At 38.4% G+C, this 27,966-nt stretch overlaps 2 protein-coding genes and 1 long non-coding RNA gene across 7 annotated transcripts in view; 1 reads left to right on the top strand and 2 right to left on the bottom strand.

Moving 5' to 3' along the window:
* Nucleotides 1-11,795, top strand: part of LOC111272624 (cGMP-inhibited 3',5'-cyclic phosphodiesterase 3A) — a 90,326-nt gene extending 78,531 nt beyond the window's left edge. For 2 of the 3 annotated variants that reach the window (XM_022854193.2, XM_022854207.2), the window contains exons 7-12: nt 1,131-1,293; nt 2,733-2,916; nt 5,093-5,254; nt 6,016-6,196; nt 8,238-8,329; nt 9,640-11,795. In XM_022854193.2, the coding sequence (XP_022709928.1) occupies nt 1,131-1,293; nt 2,733-2,916; nt 5,093-5,254; nt 6,016-6,196; nt 8,238-8,329; nt 9,640-9,717 (860 nt within the window). In that variant the 3' untranslated portion in view covers nt 9,718-11,795. Of the gene's footprint in view, nt 1-1,130; nt 1,294-2,732; nt 2,917-3,228; nt 3,493-5,092; nt 5,255-6,015; nt 6,197-8,237; nt 8,330-9,639 lie in introns of those variants that run through there. The other variant, XM_022854200.2, reaches the window with a different exon arrangement.
* LOC147753835 (uncharacterized) lies at nt 6,629-15,926 on the bottom strand. Its single transcript, XR_015315772.1, has 2 exons — nt 15,821-15,926; nt 6,629-7,107 (listed from the first exon to the last, which is right to left on the bottom strand). It is a non-coding gene; the product is annotated as an uncharacterized LOC147753835 (long non-coding RNA).
* Nucleotides 15,927-23,077: 7,151 nt separating this feature from the next.
* On the bottom strand, nt 23,078-26,759 carry LOC111272647 (uncharacterized). 3 transcript variants are annotated; one of them, XM_022854227.2, is made up of 4 exons: nt 25,899-26,733; nt 24,596-24,839; nt 24,263-24,413; nt 23,078-23,621 (listed from the first exon to the last, which is right to left on the bottom strand). In XM_022854227.2, the coding sequence occupies exons 1-4, from the start codon at nt 26,392-26,394 to the stop codon at nt 23,547-23,549; spliced, it is 966 nt and encodes a 321-aa protein (XP_022709962.1). In that variant the 5' UTR covers nt 26,395-26,733; the 3' UTR covers nt 23,078-23,546. The 3 variants fall into 3 exon arrangements, with proteins under 3 accessions (XP_022709962.1, XP_022709970.1, XP_086829465.1); XM_022854235.2 differs by having other exon boundaries at nt 26,130-26,731; XM_086973339.1 differs by lacking the exon at nt 23,078-23,621 and having other exon boundaries at nt 24,278-24,413; nt 24,565-24,839; nt 25,899-26,759.
* Nucleotides 26,760-27,966: the final 1,207 nt, after the last annotated feature.

The raw sequence follows: 27,966 nt of genomic DNA on the forward strand, positions 1-27,966 counted from the left end.
TATGGGCGTTCACGCCTCCAGCGAGATTTGGTAATATGGTGAGGATGGGTAAAACACTCACTGATACCTAGTTTAGATATGCAGCTAGACAAAAGACTGGATTGAAAAATATCCACAGGTGCGGATAAAAAGGTGACTTTTCAATTAAGCGCGTTGATATCTTTTCAGCGACCTTTACGAAATCGTTCATCTGTTGGATTATACATCTCCTACGTCATTGTGTAATCAGACTATATCTTTGAATAGACCGCACCTATTCCATTTGTTCTAAATTGTAAATGTTTCTCCCGTTCTCCTATTTTATAATGGTATTCCCTGGGGGCCACTAGAGACGTGCATGGGTTTATTTTGCAAGCAACGATACTGTGCCTTCTTGGAGCAATGATTGGTCATTGCGATCACAGCTGTTGAGACGCGTTTAGCTAGTTCAGCATGATCAACAAATTGATCTAAATATATTAGTCAGTGATAGTTAAACAATACATTAGTGTTTATTCCTATCGACACGAAGGGATGAAGGTTATTCAACATCATCTCGAAAGCTCTATAGACGTCGTGCTTTCCTGCGAACATCAAGCAAGATTTACCTAACGAGCGGTCAAAAGGCAGACTCGTAGAAAGGTATACATCGGTATGTATGGGCAGAGTACGTTTTCACAACAAAAAATTTACTGCCTCCCAAACCGAGATAATTTACTGGCCATCGTATATAACTATAATAATATAGAATAATAATATAGAATAAATATTTCCATGTCAGAAATTACGGTCTGTTTACTAAAATCGCCAATAAATTGCGGCCATGTGACTTCCTGTAATGAAACAAAGCGAAACCTTAATTCAAAGCATGGCTTGTTTCATTGGAAAATTACTTCCGACTCGCTCTACGAAAGCGCCAAGAAACACAAACGCAAAAAAAAAATGCAATCAATCTGTAATATATTTATTACCTACAAATCCAATAAGAAGGGCACACAGTGAATTACATCATGAAAATTTCATTAGTAAACAAAAACAACAATTACAAGCTCACATTAATTGCTAGACGGCAAACATGTATCTGTAAAATAACACTATGTAACATAACTATACATATATGCACGCTATGCTTACATTGGGTTTGTATTTAGACGAAAACGCATTGACGTACGGCATCATCGCTTCGAATCTACCACCGCTCGAGCTATTGGCTTTATACATAGCGGCCGCAATGCACGATTTCGAACATCCTGGACGAACCAATGCCTTTATTGTTGCGACCCACGCACCTTTGGCAATTCTCTATAATGACAGGTAAGTGAAGTATTCTGTGTATCTTCAGTATTTTCAAATAGTATATCTCGATAGCTAAATTTGCTATTTCATACTTGATGCTTAGTACTTATAGTTGCACGTGATCTCTATGAAGCTTATAAATGAGCCCAATTTTTAGCACAGTATATGACCCTTGCATAACTGGCGCAAATATCTGAGTAAAATAAAAGCTAACTGGTGATCGTATCTTTTGATATCTCGTTTGTACCTGGTACGTTCCTGCTGAACGAGACAGGGATTTTTGAATGGGCGTGCAAGAGGTATTGTGAATTTAATAAGTAGCCCGTATACACAAAATATTGTACCTATGCTGTTCAATTAACAATAAAGGGTATGAAAATTTAATACAGACTAGATGTATGTGCAGGCGGTGCTAGATGTCTAATAAATGGGGCTAAACATTCAACATCTATTAGGTGTAAGCGATCCTTGTTCCGCAAAATGGTTGATCTACATATCCGACTAGATGGTAAGCGAATCCTTCGCGGACAAGTGCTATTGCCTTTTGATTACCTGCATCTTTTTGAAGACGGACTCAGAATACTTTTCGTGTTCCAAGTAGGACAATAGGTTTATATATCTAGGCCAAAATGCACTGTGGGCTTCAGCCTTAAACGACATCATTAGGTATAATAATAGTCCAGGCACACGATTCTCCTATTGAACGCAAAATATTGTTAATATTGCATCGTTTAGCTCTATCCCCTCTAGTAATGCTCGAAAAAGTTCTGTCAATAACTAACGCTGAAGGCGCGCAAGAGTAAATGACAACTATTTTCGGAAGTTGTCCTTCTGTATCTCTCCTATAGTTTGATTTTGGGGGAATCTAGATGCAGAGCTTTGGTCTATTCTGGGGAACTAATTTCAGTGTTATTAGACATTGGGAAAATGAACACTTTGTTCTATTTGCACAGTAATATTTTGATCTGAGAGCGCTGTAATAGTTTACTTAGGTTTCGCCAACCACAAGTTCTGTGTTTCAAGTAGATAAAGCAGTTCCTAAGTAACACATCCACATGTTATGCTTTCGTTTATGAGCATTCGCCTAATGATAGTTTCGTTATGTTAAAGTTGAAAGGGTTTACATACCGTTCACGCTTTAGATTACAATTTCTGAAGAAAAAGAAACTAAGAAAGACTCTATAATATTGTTGTAAGTACAGTGGCTGATACGGTGTTTTTTTCGTCTCATTTGAGTAACTTTTGTACGTTTTAAATAAGTTATGAATATATAAAATTAGCCGGGTCAAAAATGCTTTTTTATCCATGCACCTTTTTTTTTTTATTGAAGGCATTTGAATAATACGTACGCGCCATATGCGTACGTATTAGCATCAGTACACGTGATGAAAGCGCAATAATATCGGTAAACAATGAATGTTTTCCTGCTTCATCCTCGTCTTGGACTTATCTATTAGGTCTGTGCTGGAGAATCATCATGCTGCCGCCGCATGGAACCTGCTGCTTTCGAAGGCAGACTTCAATTTCCTGAAGAACCTTGAAACGGCAGAATTTAAAAAGCTTCGTTATGTGGTCATTGAATGTATCCTAGCCACCGACCTCAAAAGGCACTTCGAAGTTCTGGCCGAATTCACGGCTAAGGTAATAAAGAGTGCTAGCTTATAGATGTTTCTTTTATATATATATATATGTATATAGTCTCTATTAACCTAGGTATGCTCTATTTAAAACAGTTATTATTATTATCATTAGATCACTGTGGTAATTTTGTAGTTAGTGTTTGTCATTAGTGTAACTGGCTTTGTATTGAAATTATGTTTATCTACGATGCTTGTTTAAGAAAAGCGGCTGTAATTCAGAGAGTCGATGGCAATGAGGTACTATATGAGGCCAAACTTGATACAACAGACGTAGGCTTTTGCCGGTTTGATAACAACGAGTAATTATTTACAGGCCAAATGAATTCGTTTCTCTGAAAAATTCCGGAGAATGAAGGCAGCAATAGATAATACCTCGTGTGGATTCCAGCAATTATTTCAGAGCCAAATACGCGTCCCTTGAACCTTACAAGTTACTCTAAGCGCATGTGCTACGTTGCCATTTCAGCAAAGACAAATACAGTTTTGTCAGGGGATAACTTACATTATTATATCGACCAATAAGCTCACTAATTATAACTTCATTTGTAAAAATAAAGCCAATCAGTTGTTTAATTGAGTCACGCTTCTTCCTCTATAATAAGCAATAGTGAAAATATATTTCTCATGAAAGACTCAGGAGCACCTGCGAAGTACTCGATTAGGCCTAGTTTACCCTATTGAGACACCTAAAGATATCTAAAGATGCAAAAGCAGCCGATTTTTCAAGAAGAATTGTGGAGTACAACGGGAAGCTCACTGCACAAAGTTGACAGATTCATTTAGCAGCTTCGCGGCTCCATCGCCGATCACAAAGAGCGAAGCATCTAAGAGTCGCCTCCTGAAGCCCTTATTGTAGCCAAAACAACTTCAAATTTGTCTCAAATAAACCTTGCGGAACGCAGGGACGGACCAAAGGTGGGGACAAATATAGCTCGATTTTATTTGTTACAGGTCCGAAACTCAGATCACGTATTTTTCTTCGGTGTTCATCTGTTGGGAATATTGCATGTGTAGTGCATAACTGAAGGTAGAACAACGAATGGATCCGAAATACTCACCCATAATTCCTCATTCTGCCGACGTAGTACGCTAACAGGATGTGTGACCCCTTTGACCGTCCTGGTGCAAATATGACTAAAAGCTCGTCAGACAACCATAGAACAAAAACTTTTTTTTTTTTTTTTTATGTTTGACTCTACTTTGGAAAGCTAGGTTATATTTCGGACGGTGTTTATGCTCATATAAAGGCCCAGACTAGAAAAGTCAAAGAAGACACAGTACGTATGTGTCAAGGAAGATAGTTCAGGCACCGCCGTCATGAATAAAAAGGCTAAGATTTGTGCTTTATAAATAAAATAATAGCGCGATTTCTTCCGCCATGTGCAGAACTATATAGAAATGCCATTTCTCAGATAATCTCTGAGTGTACATAATCGTGAATTATACAGCTTAAAAACTAAAAAAGAAAACAGCTATTCGTCTCATTCTTTTCTACATCGTGTCTACCTTCCGACTCTCGAAGACTGTTGTATTACTTACTAAATTCTACTAAAAGTATTGAGACACCTATCTGCCTTTTGATGAAGCGCAAGCATGAACGCAGAGATGTCTGTTAATAAGGATAATTAATAATAATATATCATATTATATTAAGAAAAATCGAATCCCATGTGTAATTTATGTTTACAATAGATCATTAAGAGTCTGAACTAACGTTGATTGTTATCAAGCCGACATCCAATAGGTCAGTACTTTCCTTAGGGAATTTGCTACAAATTCCTGCAGATAACTAATTTAAAACGTTTGCTTAATAACATCCTCTTTTTTTATGAACAGCTTTGCAGAGTTAGCAGTAATTACATGAGTCACTTAGAACTTAGAATGTTTTGATACAATGGAAAGTTCAGCTGCGAAATCGATAATGAATGATATTTTCGTACAAATCACGATTAAGAACGTAATTAAAATATATTAAATAAAAAAAAAAAAAAAACACATATTTTATTATAAAACCGATGGGCTCAGGTGAATACATGAATTGAAACCGATCATTGATTTTGAATTAGGCTAGTCTTATTTATATATAAGGAAGCTAAATCAGTTCATAGCAAAAAAATAGGTTGGGATATTAAATCCATATAATTCTACCAGCGCCATTTTTTACTTTGCGTTTTTAGACAAATCTTGAGGAGAGCGCCGGCATCAACTGGAATGATGAAGCAGATCGATTACTCGTTTTGGAAATGGCTATCAAGCTTTCGGATATCAATGGACCTTGCAAAAAAAGAGATCTCTACATGCGGTGGATGGAGCGCATCTGCGAAGAGTTCTATGAACAGGTACAGAATAGGACTTATTTAAGTAGATCCTTATCACGACGTTGAATTTACTTAGACGGTGACTACAACAATGGTACAGAGACTTCACTTGTACAGAAACAAGCTATTGTTAATATGGTCAACTATGTTTTAATCCTTCAAGTGGCTTTTTAAATCTCCCATATAGCTCTCAGGCTTTTTGTTATTCCTTCCTTATTATAGCCTATGAATTATCATGGTTCACACACGTGGTGCATATAACCTCCGGCCATTCGGCCTCTATCTCGATGACCTAAAATGGCCTAGAAAAATAGCATTAGAGATAATCAAGACAAGAACATAAATATGTGTTTAAGACATAATAATAAAAATAATTAGGGTAGACATGAACTTGTGTTAAGTTAAATGCGCTTCCAAATTTAAACAGCGACGTTTAAGCCGGTTAGTATCTTTGATCTAAGGTATAGAACTTAAAAAAGATTTGCGAGGCCTTCGAAAGTTTGCTGCAGACTTTTATTTACTCAGGTACCTGGATGTAAACGTAGAAATTAGCCAGGCGTAGTTCTACTACGATGCCAATGGTGCATAACGAAACCGCTAACTGAGAAAACCAGGGGTCGTTGGTTCAATAACATAGTACACGGCAGGCATGGTCGAATTGAGAGACAAACGTAAACACGTTTTTCTCACTCTAGAATTGGCTAACGTTTTCTAGATGCCATCTACGCGCTGCTAACTATCGAACCTGCAATACTGTATTATACCTCATGTGTTTTCGTTAGGGTGATGAAGAAGCAAGTCTAGGTCTGCCGATCTCACCGTTCATGGACCGTGCTAAACCTCAAATGCCAAAACTGCAAGAGTCTTTCATCAATCACCTAGTGGCTCCACTATGTAATGCGTACGCTGTCGCCGGCCTCTTGCCGGGAAAATGGGTTGTCTCCGCTCAAGAAGCAACTAACGGTAATTATAACTGTATCAGCGCTAAACTTCTAACAGCTGGCACTTGTGGATGGCATAAATACTAATCAGTCAGAACCTGTTGTTTTTAGTAATTAGCATAATAAAAGTGTAGTAAGAGAAATATTGTCAAATGAATAGAGTATGCCCCTTGTAGCCCACCTAATTGAAAAGGTTGAACATGGGCCGAGGTAACTGCCAAAAGAAAATCCCTCTTCTGCGTAGCTACGATACAATAAATGAAGGATTAAAGTATACCAATCAGTTTAGTAGAGTTCAACCCAGCTCAGTTCAGCTTCACGTTTATTTACCGTTCAAATTACACGCATTGTAGCATTGCAAGGTATTACTTGTACTAGGTAGGTAGTATTGTTTACGGATAGTTCTTGACACCTTACCGTGCTGGACATACAACTTGAAACCTATTAGAGAATCTTTATTCTGATGGACGTCAAAGTACGTATGTTTATATTATACAGTTATGGACCAATCACATAGCGAGCTTTCAAATACTGCCTCCCTCTACTCGAGAAGACTATGTTTCTGGCAAGCCTGCGTTTGTAAGCAGCAAAAGAAACCTGTAGACGTAGCTTGCTTCTTCTGATATTATTCTAAATTTTTATAGCCTCAACAAACTGTACGACTCGTAGTACCAGCTGCCTAATGTATTTGCTGGTTTGCTATGAGGATCGCGGCAGCGGAGGCAGACGACGATTTTACGACGAGTTGTCGCGAACGCGATGACTGTTGACGTTGTCGCTGTTATTCGTTTTGCCCTCATTTTTCACGAAATCTACATCAATGCGCTGACCGTTATACAATTATATGTAATTCTCCGTTCATCCCGAAGAAATGCGATACCACTCGCTTTCGTGTTATCGTCATCGCTCATCCTGGTAGCGTCGTCGTTGTTCCTGACAATGGCAAAGGAGCATAGGGAAAAACCAAGATCGATCTACAGTAAAAGCAGTTAAAAAAGTTACGCAAAGAGAAAAGGTCACGTAAAGTCAAATACGTTGTCAAATACGTCCGCTCATATTTTAAGCAGCGTCGTCAAGTAAGATCCAAATCGAGGTATGAATCAGCTTTCTTCTCCTCAACGGACGCGCAAGCATGTGCTTGACAAAACTGCAAGCATGCCGTAAGGCAAGTTGGGGGCGCTTTCGTCGCAAGTTCGTGGCATCGTTCATGAAAACAAAAAAAAAGAGGAGTCTGTGAGAGGAAGAGAGAGATAAAAATATTCAGTGCCACAGAGTAGATGGTATAATACGGCTTATGTATATATGTTCATATGATATGGGTGAGGGGGCAATGAGCATGGACGCATTTGACATAGAAGGAAGGTTCTAACTGTTTGACAAGGGTCCACTAGACAGCGGAATGTAAACAGATTATAGTCGCACTCGTGTAAATAACAGTAGGCGTAGGCTAAACGGATGATATCGGAGGAAAGTGCATTGACGAGTATATGACCGCTTTATCACCATTGCCATTAATTATTATGACAATAGAGCAACAGTTAACAGCAAAGAACTCGGACAATTTAACTTGGGGGCGTATTGATAGATTATACTACCACAATTTCAAAAACATTATATCTATCTATAGGTAGCGAACAAGGAGTTACCATTAGGAAGAGAAAACATTGTTTGCTTTGATTAACAAATATGCTATTAAGCAACTATGTTACGTTTTTAAAAATTCAGTGCGGCTTCTTCCTACATTTAACTATGGCAGGATACATAGTCGACCAACAAACAATGCTTGATAAAAACTCCTGCGAGCATACATCATATGGCTCTGAATAACTGAAAACTGGTCGAAAATTGAACTTAGGCAAAATAATTTCCTTTAGGCAATTGCATTGCTGCACAGTGACGGCTCTTATCCGTGAAAAAACTAAGGAAATCTTCGAAAAATAGGAAAAGCCTGCCAAGGCCATGATCTTATCAGAATCAATAATCTAGGTTTGATAATACAAGAACCAGAAAACTCAAGCTAAATTTAGTTTTTCACTGGTCTTTTCTCGGAATTCCTTTTGCAGGAAATCATCCAAACGCATCGATGGACCTCAAAGACGGTGTGAAAGCTAGTGCTAACAATCGCGTAGAATGTATACAGATCAAGCATTTACAGGTTCGTTTATGTCTTAAATAGGCAGGTATTTGAATCATTCATATATCCTCAGGGGTATTATCGATTAGTTTTAGTTTATTGAGACAAAATTTATTATGCCTTGGTATGCGCTACGTAGAGCATGGGCTGTTCCTGTTGCCCTTTCCATAGATATCTGCTGTGCGCTTAAATGCCAACCAAGCTGCATCTCATCAAGTTTGCACGTAGGTCTCCCAGGCAATGTGCGCGAAGAAGGGCGCTGGGGACATAGGAGGCCCTGGTCATTTCGTGTATAAGAAATATACAAGCTATTTTTAATACTGACGGCCGCCTTTTACTGTTCGCATATACTGGCACGACACTGCCTGTATGTTTCTCTTCCTTACTCCTGAGTCCAGTTTAACTCCAACGACTTGACCCGACTTTTGCCCCTCCTGATAACGGAAATAGCCAGTACGCGTTGCTCTCCAGTTACAGAGTAACAAGGTGATCAGGCAAAGCAAAATCAGCTATCATTGCCAGTAATGATCCACAGTTAGTCACTGTTTTGGTATAACGTATAGACGTTTCGACAGTAAATATAAAGCTTTTACGTATTAGGCCTCCAATCTTAACTTTTTCGCTCTTCTTTATTGCATCATTGCTTTTTTTTACCTTTAAACATTGCTCTCCATTTGCTACATACATAGATAGCCCGTCAAAAAACGTCTCCTGTGGTCAAAATCGAGAAACAAGTTCTTTGTCATTGCGATCGCTAGTTGACAAACCTTTGCCGGTGAGAGCCCTTGTCATTCTCGATGCCCTGCGCAGTGTCCAGGTCTATTCTTCTTATATTGTTGTTTAGAATGTAACGTCTTAGAAGGACTCGGAGCGATAGGTTCGAAAAGTGGAAAAATACGGACAGGCTGCAGCGGTGACAAAAAAAGTTCGCTTACCTCCTAGCTTTCGTGCTGCCTTTAATGCCGCCGTTGCTTGTCCTACAGCTCTTCCTCAATGTTTCAAAAAGTAGCACTAACCTATTAAAGAGCTTAAAAGAAAATACATTTGACTCATCAATGACTGTTATTACATAGATTTGATCAAACCAACCATTCCGTTCCGTTTTTCCACTGACGATGTAACCGAAAAGGCTACGTAATGAAGAGGACCAAGTGAAATGTTCAAATCCGCTTGGCATCACATATTTAACAAATCAAGTATCCTTCTCATTGTCTTCTCGTTGTTCATTACAGACGTTAATTTTTATGGCATTATACGCGTACCGCCATGCCCTTTTTATAATCCCATCTCTGTCATTTCATTGTCTTCCATTGCGGCTGGTGTCATTGCAGGACAACTACGCGTACTGGATCAAGGTAATCCAGGAAGAAAAGACCAAAGAAACCAAAGAGGCAATAGAAACCTCGTGAATCTAGTGATGGTTTGATACCTCACCCAATCAACTGGCCGTCAAACGGTGACGGTTACAACGACGTCATGTGAACTATTGTGGATATCAACTGGTGCCGAAAAAAATGGAGACGACGCTACTGATAGCGTCGGCAGGCCAGCGTAAGACGGAGAATATTTGGCCACCGTCATGCTGGCGGCGTGCATGCGTCGCTCGAAACAACGGACTTCTCATCAAAGTCCTCCAACTATCACTTCGTTTAGAGGGATAAAGAGAACCGCATAGGCCAAAGTGAGCTCCTTATTGCGGACTTTTGGAGCTGTATAAAAAGAAAAGAACAAGTTATCTCATTAGCTGTTAACTCAGGGGATGTGAAAAGGTGATTGATGAAAAGTATTGAATATGCTCTATGTTGGAAGACTCTTTCCCGCCTGTTTCCTTCATCAAAATTAACGAAGGTCTAAACACGATTTCGGCGTCACGCGTCATTCTACGACGTCCCGGAACTGAAAATTCTGTAGGACCCAACCTAGAAACAACAGAAATAAATACAATGAAGCGCGAAGCGGCGCTTCTATATAAGCAACAAAGACAACACGTGTGATCGTACATAACATTGAAATCAGCAGCGTATGTGATTGATATAATAAAAGACGGAAAATAGTAGGGTGAAATTACCAAGTAAACGCACATTCACCATTTACAGGATAAACGGATGATGAACTGACAATGCACCATCACTATTGTCCGTATGCATGCGAGACTATACGAACACATATAAATATTTAAGTATCCACAAACTAATACTCCTTGGCACCACGAAGAGAAATACGTGAGGCGCGAAAGCGCCAAAAAGAACATTCAGGAAATGAAAAGCAGCAGCACAATGATATAAACAAACGATTAAAATACTGCAAAACAAACAACAGATCAATGTATTGCAACAAGTACATTATAAAATTATAGCGGTACGTATGATACGGCAACATCGAACGGAGTGCGGTCTTCATACGTTAAACGCGTTGCCGTCAACCCGCCAATAAAGACGAAAAACTTTCCATGTGCTTTGGAAAAAGACATCTCCTAATCGAGTTCGTAAATCAGTTGAGTAAATTAGTAATGTGTATACTGCGAGTGACGCTCTTCGCAAGGAGCTGGCAGTCGGTGATGGAGAATCATTTCGCCCCCTAGTAATATATCAGTGTTTGACGGAAAACTTTGATAATTTATTTCGCCCCTTTTCCATTTATATACCTAATATAATTCCTGTTCTTCGCTGATGTTCTGTTTGGCCTTTGTGTCTACCTGCGCCGTTAAGCGTCAATCCACAATCCATGCTGCTTCGCAGCATCTACTTGTAGGTTCGTGTATAGAGCTAATAATGATATTCATGATTATTGTTTATTTTATCATGCCACTAACTACAGGTAACGGCTGTAGTATATATATATATATATATATAATTTATAGATAGATATTGTACACGCTAAAGTAGGCTAGATCTAACATATAAAAATGTCTAGTGTCCTTTTTTTGTGAGTAGGATGTAGGGACCGGCGAGTCTGTGTGTTTTCTTTCTCTCTCTATCTTCATATATATAGCTAAACGTTCTAACCGTTTCAAATCGTTTGTCTTCTTCCCACTGTTACTATTTCTGATCGGTACGCGATTTATTGTTATCGTTAAATGCAACGGGGAAACGATATCAACAACAACAAGCTCAATTGAAAACCTCTCAAAGCATAATACTAACCTAAATAGAGTCGACGTTACTATTGATGATAACACAAAACCTAGGCGACACATGATTAGTATATATATATATAACGTTCATGTAGATGGTAGCAAGAACAGGCTGTCTAGCTAGTTGTTGTGAAACATTTGTGGCCCAAATGCATTATTACAGTATAATAATACAAAGTCAAGGCTAATATTGACCGGTAGATCGCTGTTTTCGTGTCAAATTTTCAACTTAAGATTACTTGGGCGTTGATTAAACATCGAGAAAAATTACGATATGGAAGATACGACAGACCATTACCAGAACTTTTATATGCATGGAGTTATACGAAGCGTCAATAAACTTGATTACTAAAATGTTTTGTCATTCTTACTATAAAATGTGTCATCGCTCCCCGTTGCGTTGTCTATTGAGGTTCCATATTAAACTGTATCACACAAACATGCAAAAAAGCAAAAAAATCTAACAGATACGGGCCAAATGATCTTGCGACCGGTTTAATTCATTGTTATCAGCAAAAATATAGACATCAACGTGCATAAATCAGTGAAAGATGAACGCGTTCGTTGGTACTCACGACTGTAGAATTTATATTTGTATGAAACAACAGAACAAAATATAAGTAACATATGCTGCAGAAAGGCGTAGTAGGTGACATGATTAGCCAAGCTGATAGGGATTTTCGAAATTTAACTTATCAACATTGTTAGGTCAGTAGGTTATATGGGATCGTGGATATTGTATCTATCTATTGCAGCCTGTCATGACTTCATTGATATACCTATGCTAGTTTCTTCGAAAATGTGGTGTTTTTAGGCTAATACATAGTTCGTCATTATGAATCGACGTTGCTTCAGTGTCGTCTATTACGCCCATGACAGCCTCAATCTAATTTTCATTTTTCAGTCTCCTATCTACTTTAGTGCTGCAACCTTCGCAGAAATCCTCAATCAAAGGCAAAGTTCAATCAAAAATGCTCTGGTCTGCCAATTTCAGTTTTACTCTTTCAAAAAACATCATATTCTGATTATCCATATATTTGTCTCTTAAATATAATCATCTTTTTGGATGGTAACATCTGTGTAAGAATTGTAAAAATTCTCTCTCTTGTTTTAGTTAACATTTTCAGATTAACAGATTGCAATTAAATTTGACTCTTCGTTTCTTGTTTCGATTTTGTGAATAAAGTAATTGTGACACATGTGTTTTTGTTTGTCACAGAGAAAAGTCCCGCTCTAACTTCAAGGAAGCGTAGAGGAGACTCAGTAGACACTCCATCTCGAAAGATGATGTCACAATTCGCTCTTCAACTATAGAATTTGTGTGGGTCCACAATATAAAATACAGCTCCAATACAATGAAATGCAACAAATAAGATCCACCGGACTACTTGCGTGTTGCCGTTCATGTCCGTATGCCCAATGCCACTGACCTATCAGCTATCAGAGTCTGCTAATACCTAGCTGCGTATCCTCGTCCAAGATACGCCAACTGAGACGTAACAACAACTGGTCAAAAAATATTTGTTACCAAGTGTATTTTTTATTGAAAACGGCGGCAGGACCTCTGTCGTGCAGTTTCTAAGTACAGAAATAGAACGAGCCTAGTCCTGCACCCTCGGTTATCCGATGCCCACGTGATAACAAAATGAACGTTCTATTTCAAGTTTAGGTTATTTTCTATCAATGAAGTTGAGTTCCTTTGTATCGATAAAAATTATTTAGGCTATAGGTTCTTCGCGCATTCCTCGGGTTGGTTTTAGGAGTGCTTGTCGGAAAGTTACTAACTACAAGAAAAGAGTAATGGTTGGCAAAAAAGCATGAGATCCTATGATTGCCAAGATGGTTTCTGCTACCAACGCACCAGAAGCAAAAATATGTAACGCCTCACACTCTTTTTTCGTTTTAGATCAATCAGAGGTAGTAGACCTTCGGAGAAGACATATGATAAGTAGTCTGAAGATTTTTAAATCTCTTTTTCTTCGTGGACATTGTTGCTACTACTTTTACTATCTGCGGCCAGTAAAATTTGATAGTGGTACAAAAGGCAATCGTCGTTACGTCATAAAGTCATTAAGCGTATTATATTGTCAAGATCCCGACGGTTAAATAACGGCGCTAGCGGTTATTAGAGTAAATTACACCCAGCGAATCGTAGCCCTAAGGAGTATCTGCACACACTAAGCAGGCGACGAAAGCATACTCAACTGATAGAACTTCGAAAAATTCGAACATACATAAGGATATAACATCGCCCGTAGAGCAAAGTGTTGTAAGTTTTTCATCACTATAGAGATGGCAATATTGGAATTCCATTGAAGAGCCTCCGCAATGTGCGCAACATCAGCCTACTCAGTAATTATGCTAGTTGTTCAGACTTGCTCTTTGCTATTAATATGAGCTATCGTAATGGGTGCAAGCAAATCTAACCAGTTGTCTAAGTAACACGTCACTTTAGTCGCCCCGCATATAAAGCACATACCCACGAAGGGCTTGAGCTAACTGCATACATATTAAAAGCAGATAACTGTATTTCCTTTTAGGGACTGCTGTTTTCGGAGCCTGCCTGTTTGTTTGTAGGTCTAGTTTGATGAGCTGATCAAGCGCGCGAATTTCAAGTGCACTCACATGTAACAGTAGCGATTTGCTACTTAATAAAGATAGATTTTCGATTGCAGGCGAAGGGCAACTGAACCTAGGAAAATGTCCAGTGTTGCTAATAATACCAATAAATACTCTCATCATTGGCTCTTTTTAGCATATGAATGATTCTCTGGGGTACCTTTTATTATTGGCTCCGTCCATGGTCTGTTTACACCTTCATCGCTGCTATTTTTTTGCGAGTCACCGCTTTCTCGCGCTCCCTTGCATCATCGGCATTGCCGTTACTGGTCTTAACAGCCCCATTATCTTTTTGTATTTGTTTTGAGACGCCTGTATTCGCCCCATCCGCCCCCTGTCATGTTGTCCTTACTCCGCTCAACGTCCTAGGTTCAAATATGCCTTTCAGATGTTTTTCGACGGATGTTTCGATCAGCCAAACATTATGCTCAGACTCTTGTCTTTAGAGCTGTGTGGGAGCTCGGTGGTGTCGTTGTGTTTGCAAGAGCATAGCTGCGGATATTAAAACTCTCAATGATAATCAGCTTTCTTCGGCAGGACCAGAAGCCATATACATCAGTAGCGAAATGATACGGTGCAGCCTGTTTTAGTGTGACCAGGCTGAAGAGAACGCTCTCGTTATATTAGTACTCACTTGCATGTGACAGGCACTACATGGCGTAAACCCATATCTGTCTGCGCTTCGTGTTACCGTCTTAAAGACAATTCGTTTATTCTGGCATATTTCTCCGGTAATGTTAATAATACGACGAACAGCCTTGATAACTTGGAACAACTATTGGTAGGTAAGTTTCCCTGAACCTCTTAAATTCGGCTCCGAGCCACTTGCATGGTGTATCAGGGCCTAATTTCCGTATGGTGGTCGCAGGAACCTATCAGTAGTAGAAACAGTCTTGAAACTAATAACATACTATTTAATGCTAATTTGTTGATTCGATTCGGGTTGCTAAGGCTAACAACGTAAGCTAGCGCAAAGCTCAAACTGCATACAGCGACTCATTGTCTGACGCCGTAAGAGGTTTGACGTTCTTTTTTCGTACCACTGAGTACTTGATTCTTTTTTCGACCGCCAAGATCAGCGGATGAAAGCATGCTTGTTACAACAAATAGGCCGTTAAAGCTTGAGCCAATTTAGATGCCTTGCCCTGCTCTAAATATTTTAATTTTTTCTAAAGTATTCAACACACTGCTTTAAATTTCTAATGAGCTCTAGTTATACAGAACCTGTTATAGGATAAGTTGTGTTGATAACTGATTATTTAAGCAAGTGTTCTTTTAACAGCGTAAGCGGGCGGCAAATTTAGGCATCGCGAGCTCCATTTGTTCGAAAAACGCGACTTTTTTAAGGATATCTGAGACGTTAAGGAAACGTATAGTTATTTATGCGCAATGTTATACTTTAATTAGACGACCTTACGCTCAATTATAATGATGCCAACAGCACATTAAATTATAATGAAGTCTATATTGAAGAAGTATAAAATTTTCGGATGTTACTAATTTCTTGACCTTGGATTGATAACTTGGACCGTAAGACGTATGGAGTATATAAATGCATCCTAATCGGGGGTTTTCAAAAAAGCGACACGTACTCCGGAAACACTTTTCGCCTGTAGGCGAACGCTATAGCTAGAAACAAAGGTTAGACGTCCCAACGGTGTATGTAATATATGTTTAAAAATGAGCTTAAGATGTGGATATCTTAGTTTTTAGGGATACTATTCATATTGGCAGTGCCAAATGCATACGGAGACACTTACTCATTTTACCACATACGCTATAGGTGACTCCTTGTAGCTTACGGGAGCATATCATTCGCCTCTTCCTGCATTATGAATCGGTAGCAGTCGTTCAGTAATCCAAATAGCACATACAACTAAATAGGCGTTCTTGAATGGCGGCGTGTACACGGAAAGCCGGTTCTGCTAAATGGTGCGCGTAAAAATGGCGTCTTGCGTCTCCTTTCGAACATGCGTGTTACAAGGTGTCTTGTTTAAGGCACTGCTAAGACGATGAATTTTCAGTGATAACAATCGTCGCTCATAACAAGGGTATCAAGATAGTGGCGCACGCACGCAACGCAAAATTTCATCTTAGATCACAGCGCTGTTTGAGCATGTCTTTGCAGCTCCTTCTGCAGGTCTCAGGCGATTTTTCGGAGGAAATCATTTCACGAAGACTTTGTACGGGTAAGTAGTGCTTTAGATAAGATATACGCTGTACTGTATGTAGAAAGTTTCGTTTAAATCATGCTCTAGCACGCTTGCTTATTTACTGGTAACATTATCGTTAAGAGCTATTACTGACTGGTAGATATCTCCAGCTGAATGAAGGCTACCTGTTTGACGATCCTAACTGTAATGGCTAAAAAACCTAATGTTTTTTTAGTTTGATGTCCGGTCTACCTAGTAAATATAACATTTACGGTACAGACGTTGTAGTGTTCAAGAGCAACTACAATGAATAAGAAAAGAGTGAAGTGTGACGACATAGAATATACACTGCTATGATCTGCATTACGCGCTTAACGAGTAGTAGGATCAGTTTGTTGGTGTAATACATGCTGCGCGTGAAGTAACACGTGTTCTACCTGAAGTTCTGAGTAAAGAGGAAAACACCTGTGATGAAAATGTGGTGTTAGGTATAGTCCGATATCGACATACACACAATGTAGAGTCGAGGCCAACGACTGGGAAGTAAGTTCACCCTTAACAAATGAGACAGCTTCTGTATGTCATTAATCACTGACCGCTGTTAGATCGTAATTTTGAACAAACAATCGACGTACCCACATTAAACTCAATTAAGAAGTTAACTAAACTTAGGGTCACCCACGAGGATCACAAATTATACCTTTTCCAATTATCTCTTGCTGTACATATTATTGCCAGACGAACAAACAATATAGGCGGTAAGATCCTCAGAGACGAAGAAATCAACTCTGCTATGAACATTCCCATCCTATTTGCAGGATCGATTAGCTCTCTTGAACGGGTGAGCGCTGCGAATGTACTTGAGATGAATCAGTAAAAACAACACATTCATAAACGTACTTGGACAAACAAAATTCTTCTTTCAATTTTCATCTCATTGCCGGATTATGCCGATCAAAAAAGGGCTAAATATCACTTTTCACATGTTTAGCTTTCCCTGACAAAAGCACCAGAAAAACAAATGGTTGCATATTGAATCATTATCGTATACGCTAAACTTAATTAGTAGAAGTAGTAATCAATAGTAACATTCATTTATTGATAAGATATAACAATTGATATACGTATAGTAGGCAACTGAGAAAGTAAGTTAAAGCCAAGCTTTTCCTTTTTCACAGCATTGTTTACAAACATCATTTAAGATAGATATATTTAGCACTTCGATAGCGTCAATATACTTATGACTAAAGAGCACTATGATATTAATGACAAATGTCGATCGTACGAAAAAACGAGGTGCCTGTAAATTTTTAAGTTGTTGTGTGTGTGTGATAGCATTTGTACAATCAACTGGACGCTCCCAGTCACCACTCAACAAGGTGGACGCCTATTTTGACATTTTGCCAACGACGGTATCGCTAAAAGTGCCCACGAATTAGAGAGCAACAGCCATTAATGAACTGTCCACTCGTAAAAATGAAAATAAGCAGGTTTACTCGTGACTAAAAAAAATAAGTCATTGAAATTAACTTTCGCAAAGGTTGATCTCGACAGGTGGGCTACCACACGCATTTATTAGTAAATAAAGCCGTTCTCAATTGTGCTTTGCGAAGTGAGGATTCTCATTTAATTTCATTCATCACATCATTTCTAGCTTATCAAAGACACGACTTGTATGGTCAAACTACTGGCTGGTTGTCTCGCGCCATTTTATATACATATCTATAATATAACGAATTACTATCAATGCCATTATGTGAACAGCATAGCCTAGCGATCCTCAAAAGTAGTTTAAATTGGCCGCTAGCGATTGTAGCTATGGCAGATGATTAAGATGACAGCTTATTAGTTAAGTTTAGCCATTTCCATGGAAGCAATTAACTCCCGCTTTTTTCTAACAACACCAAGTTTGTTATTTAGCCTGTTATCGTAAACTGACGTATTGAAACTTTCCAAACGTCTGACTTGATCTGATATTTCATGCTTTTGTGCGTCGGATAACCACCCTCGCGCTGAAATAACTGGTTTAAGCTCAGTACGGACCGACACGATCTCCACTAAGTGAGAAAAAGACTCAACATAGAACCTTAGCGCACTAAACTTTAAATTTCTTCAGTGGTCGAAGGTAATACATGACGTTTTCATCGCGATATGTGTCGTTTCGAAAACTCAAGGTCCTATTATCTTGCCGTTCCTTAGTCGGGTCTCAACGCTCAGATAAAGATAGCTTGAAATCATAATTGTCTTAACCTTAGTTTAAGTTAGAAACCTATGTGATGTACGTTAACTATGCGAAGCTTTTCGTGACTTGCTTTATTGATTACTATCGCTGCATAGGTCAGCCTAACAGAAGAACTATCGTAGAATTTTGTTTTCGTTTTAGTTTTGTGACACTGCAACGCTTGTTAAGAATTTTGACGAAGCATGTAATACAAAGTAATCGAAGTATCTCTATTATGCATACACTAAACAATAGTATTAACGATTAAATAAGCGATGATACCGCTTTAAATTGTCATAATAGGCTAAATTCTCTCACTTAGCGCTGGCATATGGATCTCGATGGGTTACTGCATGGAATTGAAAATGACAATGTGTGTGTGAAAAAAAAAAATTTAATTTGCATTAGTTTACTTGCGGCCATCGTAACTATATTCAGCAGTATTACTAGAATATGCTTGTTCACGGAATAAGATTGTTATAGCGTTCCCCTCTGTTGCACAAACCATAGCGATGTTCAGAAGTCCGTCTATTATCAAAGAATGAAATAATGAAAGAAGATCTTATTTTTCGCATTGGATGGTCTGTGCAAGCGATTAGAGGTTCAAAAAAATTGCACAAACGCCTTTTTTGTGATATTTTATTTTGACGTAAAGTAAAAAAAGGCTAGACTTCTCGAATAAGACTTCTTTCTATTCAAGCTAGCAAATTCGTTGAATGTTTATCATTTCATATTCACATCTCAGAAGCACGTGCCGTTATCTCTGAAGTTTGTCCTCCCAAAAAGGTTAGCGGCGATAGTGTCGCTTGTGGGCTCCGTTTTCTTTTGTCTAAAGCACTTTGTGCAATAATCGTGTATGTGGTTGCAATCTGTCTTGAAGCACGAGCACATATGAAGCTATATGTATATGTATATGATGGTTTCAGTTAAGTGCAACTTAAAGAAGTCTAAAATGATTCATATATAAATTTCTACATGTTTTGACAGTTTCTTTTATAATTGATTATTTCACAAGTGAAAAATACTTTTATTTATTTGATTTCTCTTATTTATTGCTAAGTGTTTAAAACTTATGCAGAAATTTCGAGTAAATGACGAACACCGCATCTGGGAGCATTTCAAGATGACTGGGTGGAATTTAAACAAACTGGAGGACATTATCAGAACACAAATGGAAGAACTTCTCGAACAGCAAACCGAGCATGCTGGCAGAGGAGTTGAACCTTATACTGGCAGTAACATATTCGATCAGCTTGCATATCTTAGAAATTTAATATAAATATATGATACTTAATACAGAATGTTTCTCTTCTCCCGCGACCTGACTTACTACAGTTGTATCTAGTTCAGTATCAGGTTCATTCGTGGTACCTTGATTTAATTATGGTACAGGTCACTGATGAAGGCCAGTACTGAGATTCTTCATGTTAATGCCGAATTTGTGACGTGCGAAATTTCGTGTTGAAATTAATGCATTGAGGAAAATTCTGGATAAACTGCGCTTATATGGTTATTACGTCAACCGATAAAATCTAGAGGGACGCCACTCAAGATCAATTGTAAAGGGTAAACCTGGTACACAAAAAGTGCTACATATATATATATATGAAGCATGTCAGTTCGGAAAACGCATATTCGCGTATTAGCAAAAGTTAGATAGCTTTTTTAATGTCCACTATTACTGTTCCAAATGAGTTCGACAAATGACAAGGAACAATTTTATGACAATGAAGAGCTTATTACTTTTGCAGCACACCGTATCGAATGGTGTTAGATCATTAACGCATTGAAATGACACACTAGATTTACTTCGTACACACTAGATTTACATCTAGTGTGTACGAAGACTCATTTTACCTGCGAGCCAGGTTTTTTTTTACCACTCATTTTACCAAGTTTTACCTACAAGCCTTTTTGTCCTTAGTATTCTGTTGATCACTTCACCTCCATAACTGAAAGTTTGCTTAAGGTTGCATTACATGAAAATGTACGTATTTAAGTATTAACTTGATTAGATTCATAAACAAATATTAGTTATAGTAAGCTATACATCTGTACTCCCTACGTAAATGAGCAATTTGAGGAAATAAGGTGTCTTTGTTATACACGAACATGTGCATAATGATACTCTATACCGGTACAAGTAAACATGGATCAAATAGATAAGAAAGAAAGAAATCGAAGGTATCATGGCCTCAATGATATGCGTACACGAAGAACTATGTGCTTTCCAAGCATACGCCGAATAACGCAAGAACCGTATGAAAAGCGGGTGCGTACTTGTACGGAAAATTGCGTTTTCCAGACAGCGAAATAATTAGGTAAGTCGATTGTCAGCATTTGCTGAAGTCTTTTTTGTTAGCGTAAAAGACAAACAATTAAACAATACCACAGGGAAGCCTCATCTATATTTTGATTTCGCTGAGCAACTGGCTCGTCTCATGTCCCTTTTCATTATCTACGCCCTGATTAGTACGTTAGGGCAACGTAGCACTCGTTATTTTTTAAAGAACGTTGCATGAAGGATTATCAAATTCTGATGTAATTCGTGTCGTAGGCAGCTAACCGCAAAAATTTTCAAATTTCTTTATATAGCGAAAGCCAATATCGGTAAAATATTGCAAAGAATGAAGAGCAGGATCAGTTTAAAATTACGGCTATTACAAGCAGAGCTTCACTAATAGTAAGATAATGTTAAATTAGCATATAAAGGCACAATATGCTAGAGGCAGCGTTGTCATGCAGCCCTAAGGATACGCATAAAGAAGCTCTTCGGAAATCAGATTTGTTGCAGTCCGCCCAGTGTGTGCTATTTTAGCAAGTAGCCGGCAAGCAGAGAAAGTCTCCGGTAGAAATCATTCTGTTTAAGGTGAAAAGTTGTCCCACATTTAAAGCCTTCCACATAATAACGTACATGAGGAAATAAAATGTCTGCTGTCTTGTTTGCAAGATGGTTCAACGAAATCAGGTTACTACTGATAAATAACGCCTAATACCAAAAGCTAAACGTCTCACCCGCCGCATGATGTTCCTATTAACTTACTTAACCTAGACCACTACAGAGACTCAGTTTGTCTCAAAATTCGATTCTTTCAAGAAAGACGAAAGTGCAGTCTATTTTATCAGTATTTTTACATGTACGCCTCTTCCTTTTATACCTGGGCCAAATCGTCTCCAGAACGACTCCGTCGAAAGAAGCACTGTCTGAGAAAATAGAAGGGATTTGGTCAGTCGAATCGGGTAAACGAAGTCTATTCATGATTCCATATAACACAGACAACTCGAACCCTCCCTCGACAACTAAAAATCGCTGATTGCGAAAGTGACATGGGCGGCTTTTCGGACGAACACAGGAGAATGCGAAAGAATAATACAAGAAACGTTCGGCTGGCAAAGATAATTGAGAACGAGACCACTTTGATATCCCTATGCAGAGTATACTAAGGGAAGCAGCAGTCAAATTATGGAGTCAATGTGCCACAACGAGATAAACAAATCCATTAAAAGATTCGCAAAACTAATCATCACTTCATCGTGAGACGCATCACGGCATCTAGAAAACACAAAACTGACACGGTTGACTACTTCGTTTAAACCACCTTGTCCTTTCTGAACTGCTGGTTAACCGCTTCTGTCTCTTTTCGATGTTTCCTTGAAAATTCTCATATTGCCACATATACAGAAAATTTTCTATAGAACTTGAGAAGTAGTTTTATTGCGTCAGTCTGATGGGGAAAACCAAAAAATTCAAATCGGGCTTCTCACATGCGGCCTTTGGTGAACTTAGACGTGAGTATTGGGTAAGCCGCGACCGAATAGCACTACCAAGAAGTTGATAGAGAAAAAAGGCTTCGGCTAACTTTAACAAAAACAGAAAAGAGCACCTTTGTATTAAAGCTCTCGATAGAGCAGAGCAGATGAATACAAGGAAAATGTTTAGCAAAATATCCATCTAATTAACTGTAAATAACTTCGCTTAGCGCAGTAATCATCTTCCTTAAAACACCTTATTTTGGTTGCCTTTAAAATAACATCAATCGAAAAGTAAATGATCCTGTTAAAAAAAATAGCAGGACAGTGCAGTACGAACACGTGATTGACCAGTGTAATGATCAAAATCAGATTTTCTGAAACAGAGAGAGTTTATTAGTGCTTTCCTCTGTTCATCGCGTGTGCAGCTCAGTAAGTTACTTGGCTTACTTTACTAGGTCTTTCGTATTTTTTCGGTGAAATAGAACAGATAGTCACAAGGTGAAACTTCCCGTAAATTAGAACGCGTCCCTTTGTATAACTAAGGCCTAAACATTTGCCGAAGACAATTAGTGTGAACAAGTGCAAGGTAGTTATGACAGTGCTTATACCCGTAAATTGGGTTTTTAGGCACTATGAAAACGCGGAAAAAGAACATGCTCTTCAATTAATTAATTCAACTATTAAGTTGAACTACCAGTTAACAACTAACTATTAAGTTAAAATTTTAAGCACTACTACTCCACGGTAGTTGGTTATACTTACAAAAGAGCCTGCTCCAAAGAGGCGCTAGAGTCCTGCAACATAGCGGTCTTACAAAATGTCAAGCTTGACTAGTCTGCGAGGCTCGGTGTAATATACCATACAACGTTAGAATAAAAACTTCAAAAACCTTCTCGATATGTTGGAGTAGACATAACCTTTATTTAGGCAGACTACATGTTTCTGCGAGATCTAAATCTTACCGTAGCTAAATCTGATTCTAGCAAGCATATCGTAACTAAAACATATGTACTCGACTAAATATAGCAAATGCGATGTACAGTATTTTTGTATGCAAGTTCAAACGACTGCTAACGATGAAGATTGGTGACTCAACAATATGATTAGACTCAGCTTTTTTTCGTGCATGGTACTGATTTGAGTAGGATTTTGTACCTTGTTACCAACCCATATTTCTGATACTTTGATTCTATGTTTACATGATCCAATGGCATTATGCATGGCAATATCCATGATTCATAGTCGAAAACGCCAGACGTACATACTTTGAAATGAAGAAAAGCTCCGAGCTTAATAAATGCAATTCTAGGCTTCTCAAGGCAAACAAATAACCCATAGTGAGAAAAGCCATTTATTCCGTCAGAGGATCAGTCGCGAGATATCAAGGGACGTGAAACACCGCAGCCAAGCATACAGTGCTTCGAACGAGAAGTCCTGCGCAGAGAAGCATATTACATACCAAAAGAAAATTTAAAAAATTAGATTAGATAACCAGAAAATAGGTCTTTAAATTTTATTCTTACTTTATGCGGGCGGAAGCTGTTTGGTAAGTATACGACGAAATGAAAGTTGGATAATATTTACTTCTCAATATTGTAATAACTGTACCTAGCTAGAACACATAATATTCCATTTACTATTACATTTACCGTCCATTTTGACCGGCAGTGGATCACATTGGCAAAGGTCGGACATATTTTGCCACCCATTCGCTTTTACGGTACTCACAATATTTGATGTATGTGAAGGTTTAAACACAATACGAGTAAAAACTTAGATATTCTTGCCAATAAAATAGAAACATAGCCTTCACCTAGCACTATGAAGTACCTATAATAGAAGGCTAAACCTGGACTAGAAGAACGTAAGAACAATACTAGAGAGAGCATTGTTTTTTTTTTATTTTCAATTTCCTTTTTTATACCTGTATAGACTCTTAAGGGCGAGCAAGTTTCATAGGCACTGTTCTAAGTAGTGAAAACAGGAGAACACAAACCTAGTTTACTAATATTCTGTCAACGAAATCTGTATTTAGCTGCAACAAGAGGTGAATTGACCTTTTAAAGATGGCGCACCTGTGTACAGTTTTTGATGGGTCGTCCAACTTTCGAGTAATAAGCTCCTGTAAGTTCCACGGGGAACAAAATTCCCATTGGATGGTCTGCCAAAATCTCCTCAATTTCTCTCCGAAACTGTATCATTTCCATCCCAAGCGAAGTGTTGAACCTAATAGCATATGCACGCGAATCAGAATATTTTATGAAAAATTAATACCAGTGCACAACAATATAGTTATTTCTACCGTATATAAATAAGTTGCCCGAACTTGACAGACTCTATAAGCCAATTAAAAGTTTGAGTATACGTATAAATTTACCAGTTAGAAAAAGGTAGAAGTGAATACACACTCTTCAGCAAGTTTCCAATCACGCTCAGCATCCGAGCATGTTGAACTGAATGAAAGTTCCTCATCATAATGCTGACCGATGCCGGCAAACAAATCCTTCATCGAACCATCACCGCTCCCAAGAGAATGCTGTGTAACTTTGTCTATGCCCGTTAAATTTGGAAGCCCTTGTCCTTTGGGGCGGGGCTTTACACCAAACTGCTGCTGGGTCACAGTAACCTTAGCGTCAGGATTTGAAGTAGATTCTAAGGGAAGTAGAAGCAGAAACAGTAGCATTACGTTTCATATAGACCGATAAATGTGAGTCACTTTTCATACCCGATGCCAGCTAAGAAATGAAAACCGTTTAGCTTTGAAAGCTTGTTTCATGTCAAACTCGTAACTCTTGTTACATATTCGAATTCCCCCAAAACCCTATCGATAAGCCAAAACTAGCTTGGAAACTAGAACAAAAAATTAGCTTTGAAGTGCGATTGAAAGGATCTGTTATCTACTTTGCTGAATCTATGGAATCAAACAAAGTCAAGATTACCTTAAAATGTACATACCGTTTATTGATTATATTACAAATTAACAGGTAAATTCGAACAACAACGAACATTTCGCCTGATTCAAATGTGTGTGCGTTTAGTTTTAAAGATGTGTTGTTGTTTTTGGCAGGCAGGTCATGTGGATCCTCGGCTTTCAAACGAACGCAGGTGTCTATTTTGCCTGAGTCGGCAGCAGCAATGACTTTGTAGCATAATAGTGATCTAATAGAAAATACTATTAATATTAAAATGTGTTGTTTTCTTCTGTTTCGTCTGGAAGTTACTTCTCAGTATAACATAGTATGTGTACAATGTATATAATACACTAGTCTAACGACACTGTGTGGATGAGAACATTTGGCGATGGCGGAACAAACAAAAATCAGAGGGTAATTATGAAGTCATAGTTCTTCTTGGACTAGCTTGTAATTTGTTGATGAAATAGTCAACTTGTCTGCCTAAAGAAAAACTCGCAGTATATATTTGGTGCCAAGAATAGGTGTAGGAAGATATTGGTATCATAGAGCACCAAGGAACTCTCTTCATTTCGATAAACTACGTAGGAAAAAACTAGATTAATACTGTATACTATGTAGTTTAATCTGAGTCAAGTACAAACTCATGTAAATGATTCCAGGCACCCCAATATAATGGCATTACACGAAATCAGGATATTTGTTAATGTATTGGAACATAAAAAAAAAACGTTACACAAATGAGCATTCCAATACTGTTTCTGGATAAGCGGGAGCGTATTTTTCCCTCACGACGTACCAAATCCAAATTCCAATATGCTTGCAGTGCTGTTTGTGACGAGGTCATGTAAGGATTCATTTGCATCGTTGGCAAGATTTTGAGAAATATTTTTAGTTAGGTTAGAGTCTTTTGGTATAAAGTTAAGCACGTGAGTCGAGAGCTTTGATAATTCTCTGTCATCGATAGCAGTTTTACATGAATGTGCACTTTGTCCGGTTTCTACACACAGAAGTTCTCCTTTCAATTTACCATGCAACAGGCTACGACGAGTCATCAACACCTTTTGGAGTCGATCGTAAAACTCTATTCGCTGGTTAATCCCCTCCAGGCGAAGACGGTCCACGCAGCGGGAACGCTTAGATCGCCATCGGTTACCATCACTATACCGTCTGGAGGGATCAATGTACGGCAGTAGGAAGTCGGCTCCATTAGCCGGACCGCCGATGCCGTCGGTAACATCATTTGATTCTTGTCGATTACCGCCTAGAGGTTTCTTAGCATCGTTTGTAGACATAGTTTCAAGCGATACTGCTTTAGACCAGGAATTTTAGCACAATCAGTGTCGTATACTAAAAGAGATCCACCACTTGTTCGAGAACTGAATGCGCAAAAAGACTATTTCGAGTTAGGTGATTTCCACTGCATTACTTTAAGAACATTCAGCACATATTCCTCAAACAAATTGCTAAAGTTTCAGATATGTAATTGCACAACTAAATTATTTCATAGGCCTTTTACGGAATTGTACGGCAGCAAATCTATACATTTCGAAAAAAGAGCTTGGTCAGTCGCACATAGAGCAATCCTACGTTGTGGCAGACATTACTCGTAGCGTCAATAGACAGACGACGGAAGTGGTTTTAACTGAGCCGAGGGTACTTTGAGAAGTTTTCTATTCTAAACGGGAAAACTTTGTACAGGTACATACTAGGCTCCTTAAATTGTGGATATGCCGGATAAAATAAGCTACAAAACGTTTGATAAGTGGTGTTCACAGCCACTAATGCGGCTGTAAATGAAAAGCAACTACCGAAATCGATAAAATAAGGGAACTGAAAACATATGGCGCAGCAAATCAAGGATTAAATGGTGGTCAAGCCATAACAAACTATGAAAATTGGCTGAAGGAATTACTTTTAAGAAGGCGAACGACAAGCTTCTTCTACACCTATTATTAGACTTTCTAATTTAAGAGACATAGAGAACTGAGAAAAAACCTTGTAGAAAGACCCGATATAGAGGAGAATAATCAAAAGTCTTATACGTGATAAGATATTCATTGTGCACAAGGAGCAAAAAAGTTTGACTTTAAAGAAAAAAATAAATAAACAGTCAGACGATTTGATTGAGAGGGGTTGCGTGTATAATAGGAACTCTGTTAAACGGAAATCTGTTAGTGAAGCTTTTGTGGTTCGAGTGTCATCACTTATACCCTAAATTGGTTGATCTTTTCCATTCGAAACGACCGTTTTTCTAAACAATTGTTTGTTGTTTGTATGTGTTCGTCAGACATTTCAAAAAACTCCTTGTTCAGCGACAAGAGGAAACAAGCAATTCGTATAGTATTTAAAGTCATAATACCATAAGTGGTGACAAGTTTTTGAAGCATTCGATAAATCTATATAAAAACTACACATAACAAATATAATACGATTTGCAAATAGTATATAACCAAATGTAGTTATAAAGAATTCTGAAGAACTCCTTGTTGGCATGTTCAGCTCTTAATAATCCGATGCCGAATGTCCCAAAAATACAAGGGCTCAAAACGCTCAAATTGTTCAAAAGGTGTATGTAGTATTGTAGTTTAAATTGCACGTCGGCCCTTTCACCACACTGTATTAAGGATTCCTTGTAATATTTGTCCGGGGCGAGCAAACGTTGTGTGAAAGTCAAAAGAAGCAGAAAGCGTAAAGCGGCGCGCAATAAAGTTGTACAAGAAAAGGCACCAAATAAATATATAGTGCCAATGATCCTTATAGTGCTGTGTCTCCTACCGTAGGATAGGTGACACAAATTCGTCACAGCCACCAGAAGTTTAACTGTATCGATGGTCGACGGATACAACTTGTCATATTGATTACTA

Source organism: Varroa jacobsoni, unplaced genomic scaffold, assembly GCF_002532875.2.
Source record: "Varroa jacobsoni isolate VJ856 unplaced genomic scaffold, vjacob_1.0 scaffold_188, whole genome shotgun sequence".
NCBI classification, from domain to species: domain Eukaryota; kingdom Metazoa; phylum Arthropoda; class Arachnida; order Mesostigmata; family Varroidae; genus Varroa; species Varroa jacobsoni.

Coding starts and splice junctions, on each gene's coding strand:
- LOC111272647 (XM_022854227.2), bottom strand. CDS start 26,394: ATGTCTACAAACGATGCTAAGAAACCTCTAGGCGGTAATCGACAAGAA. Junction 24,840..25,898: donor CATATTGGAATTTGGATTTG/GTACGTCGTGAG, acceptor TACTTCCCTTAG/AATCTACTTCAAATCCTGAC. Junction 24,414..24,595: donor GATTGGAAACTTGCTGAAGA/GTGTGTATTCAC, acceptor ATATGCTATTAG/GTTCAACACTTCGCTTGGGA.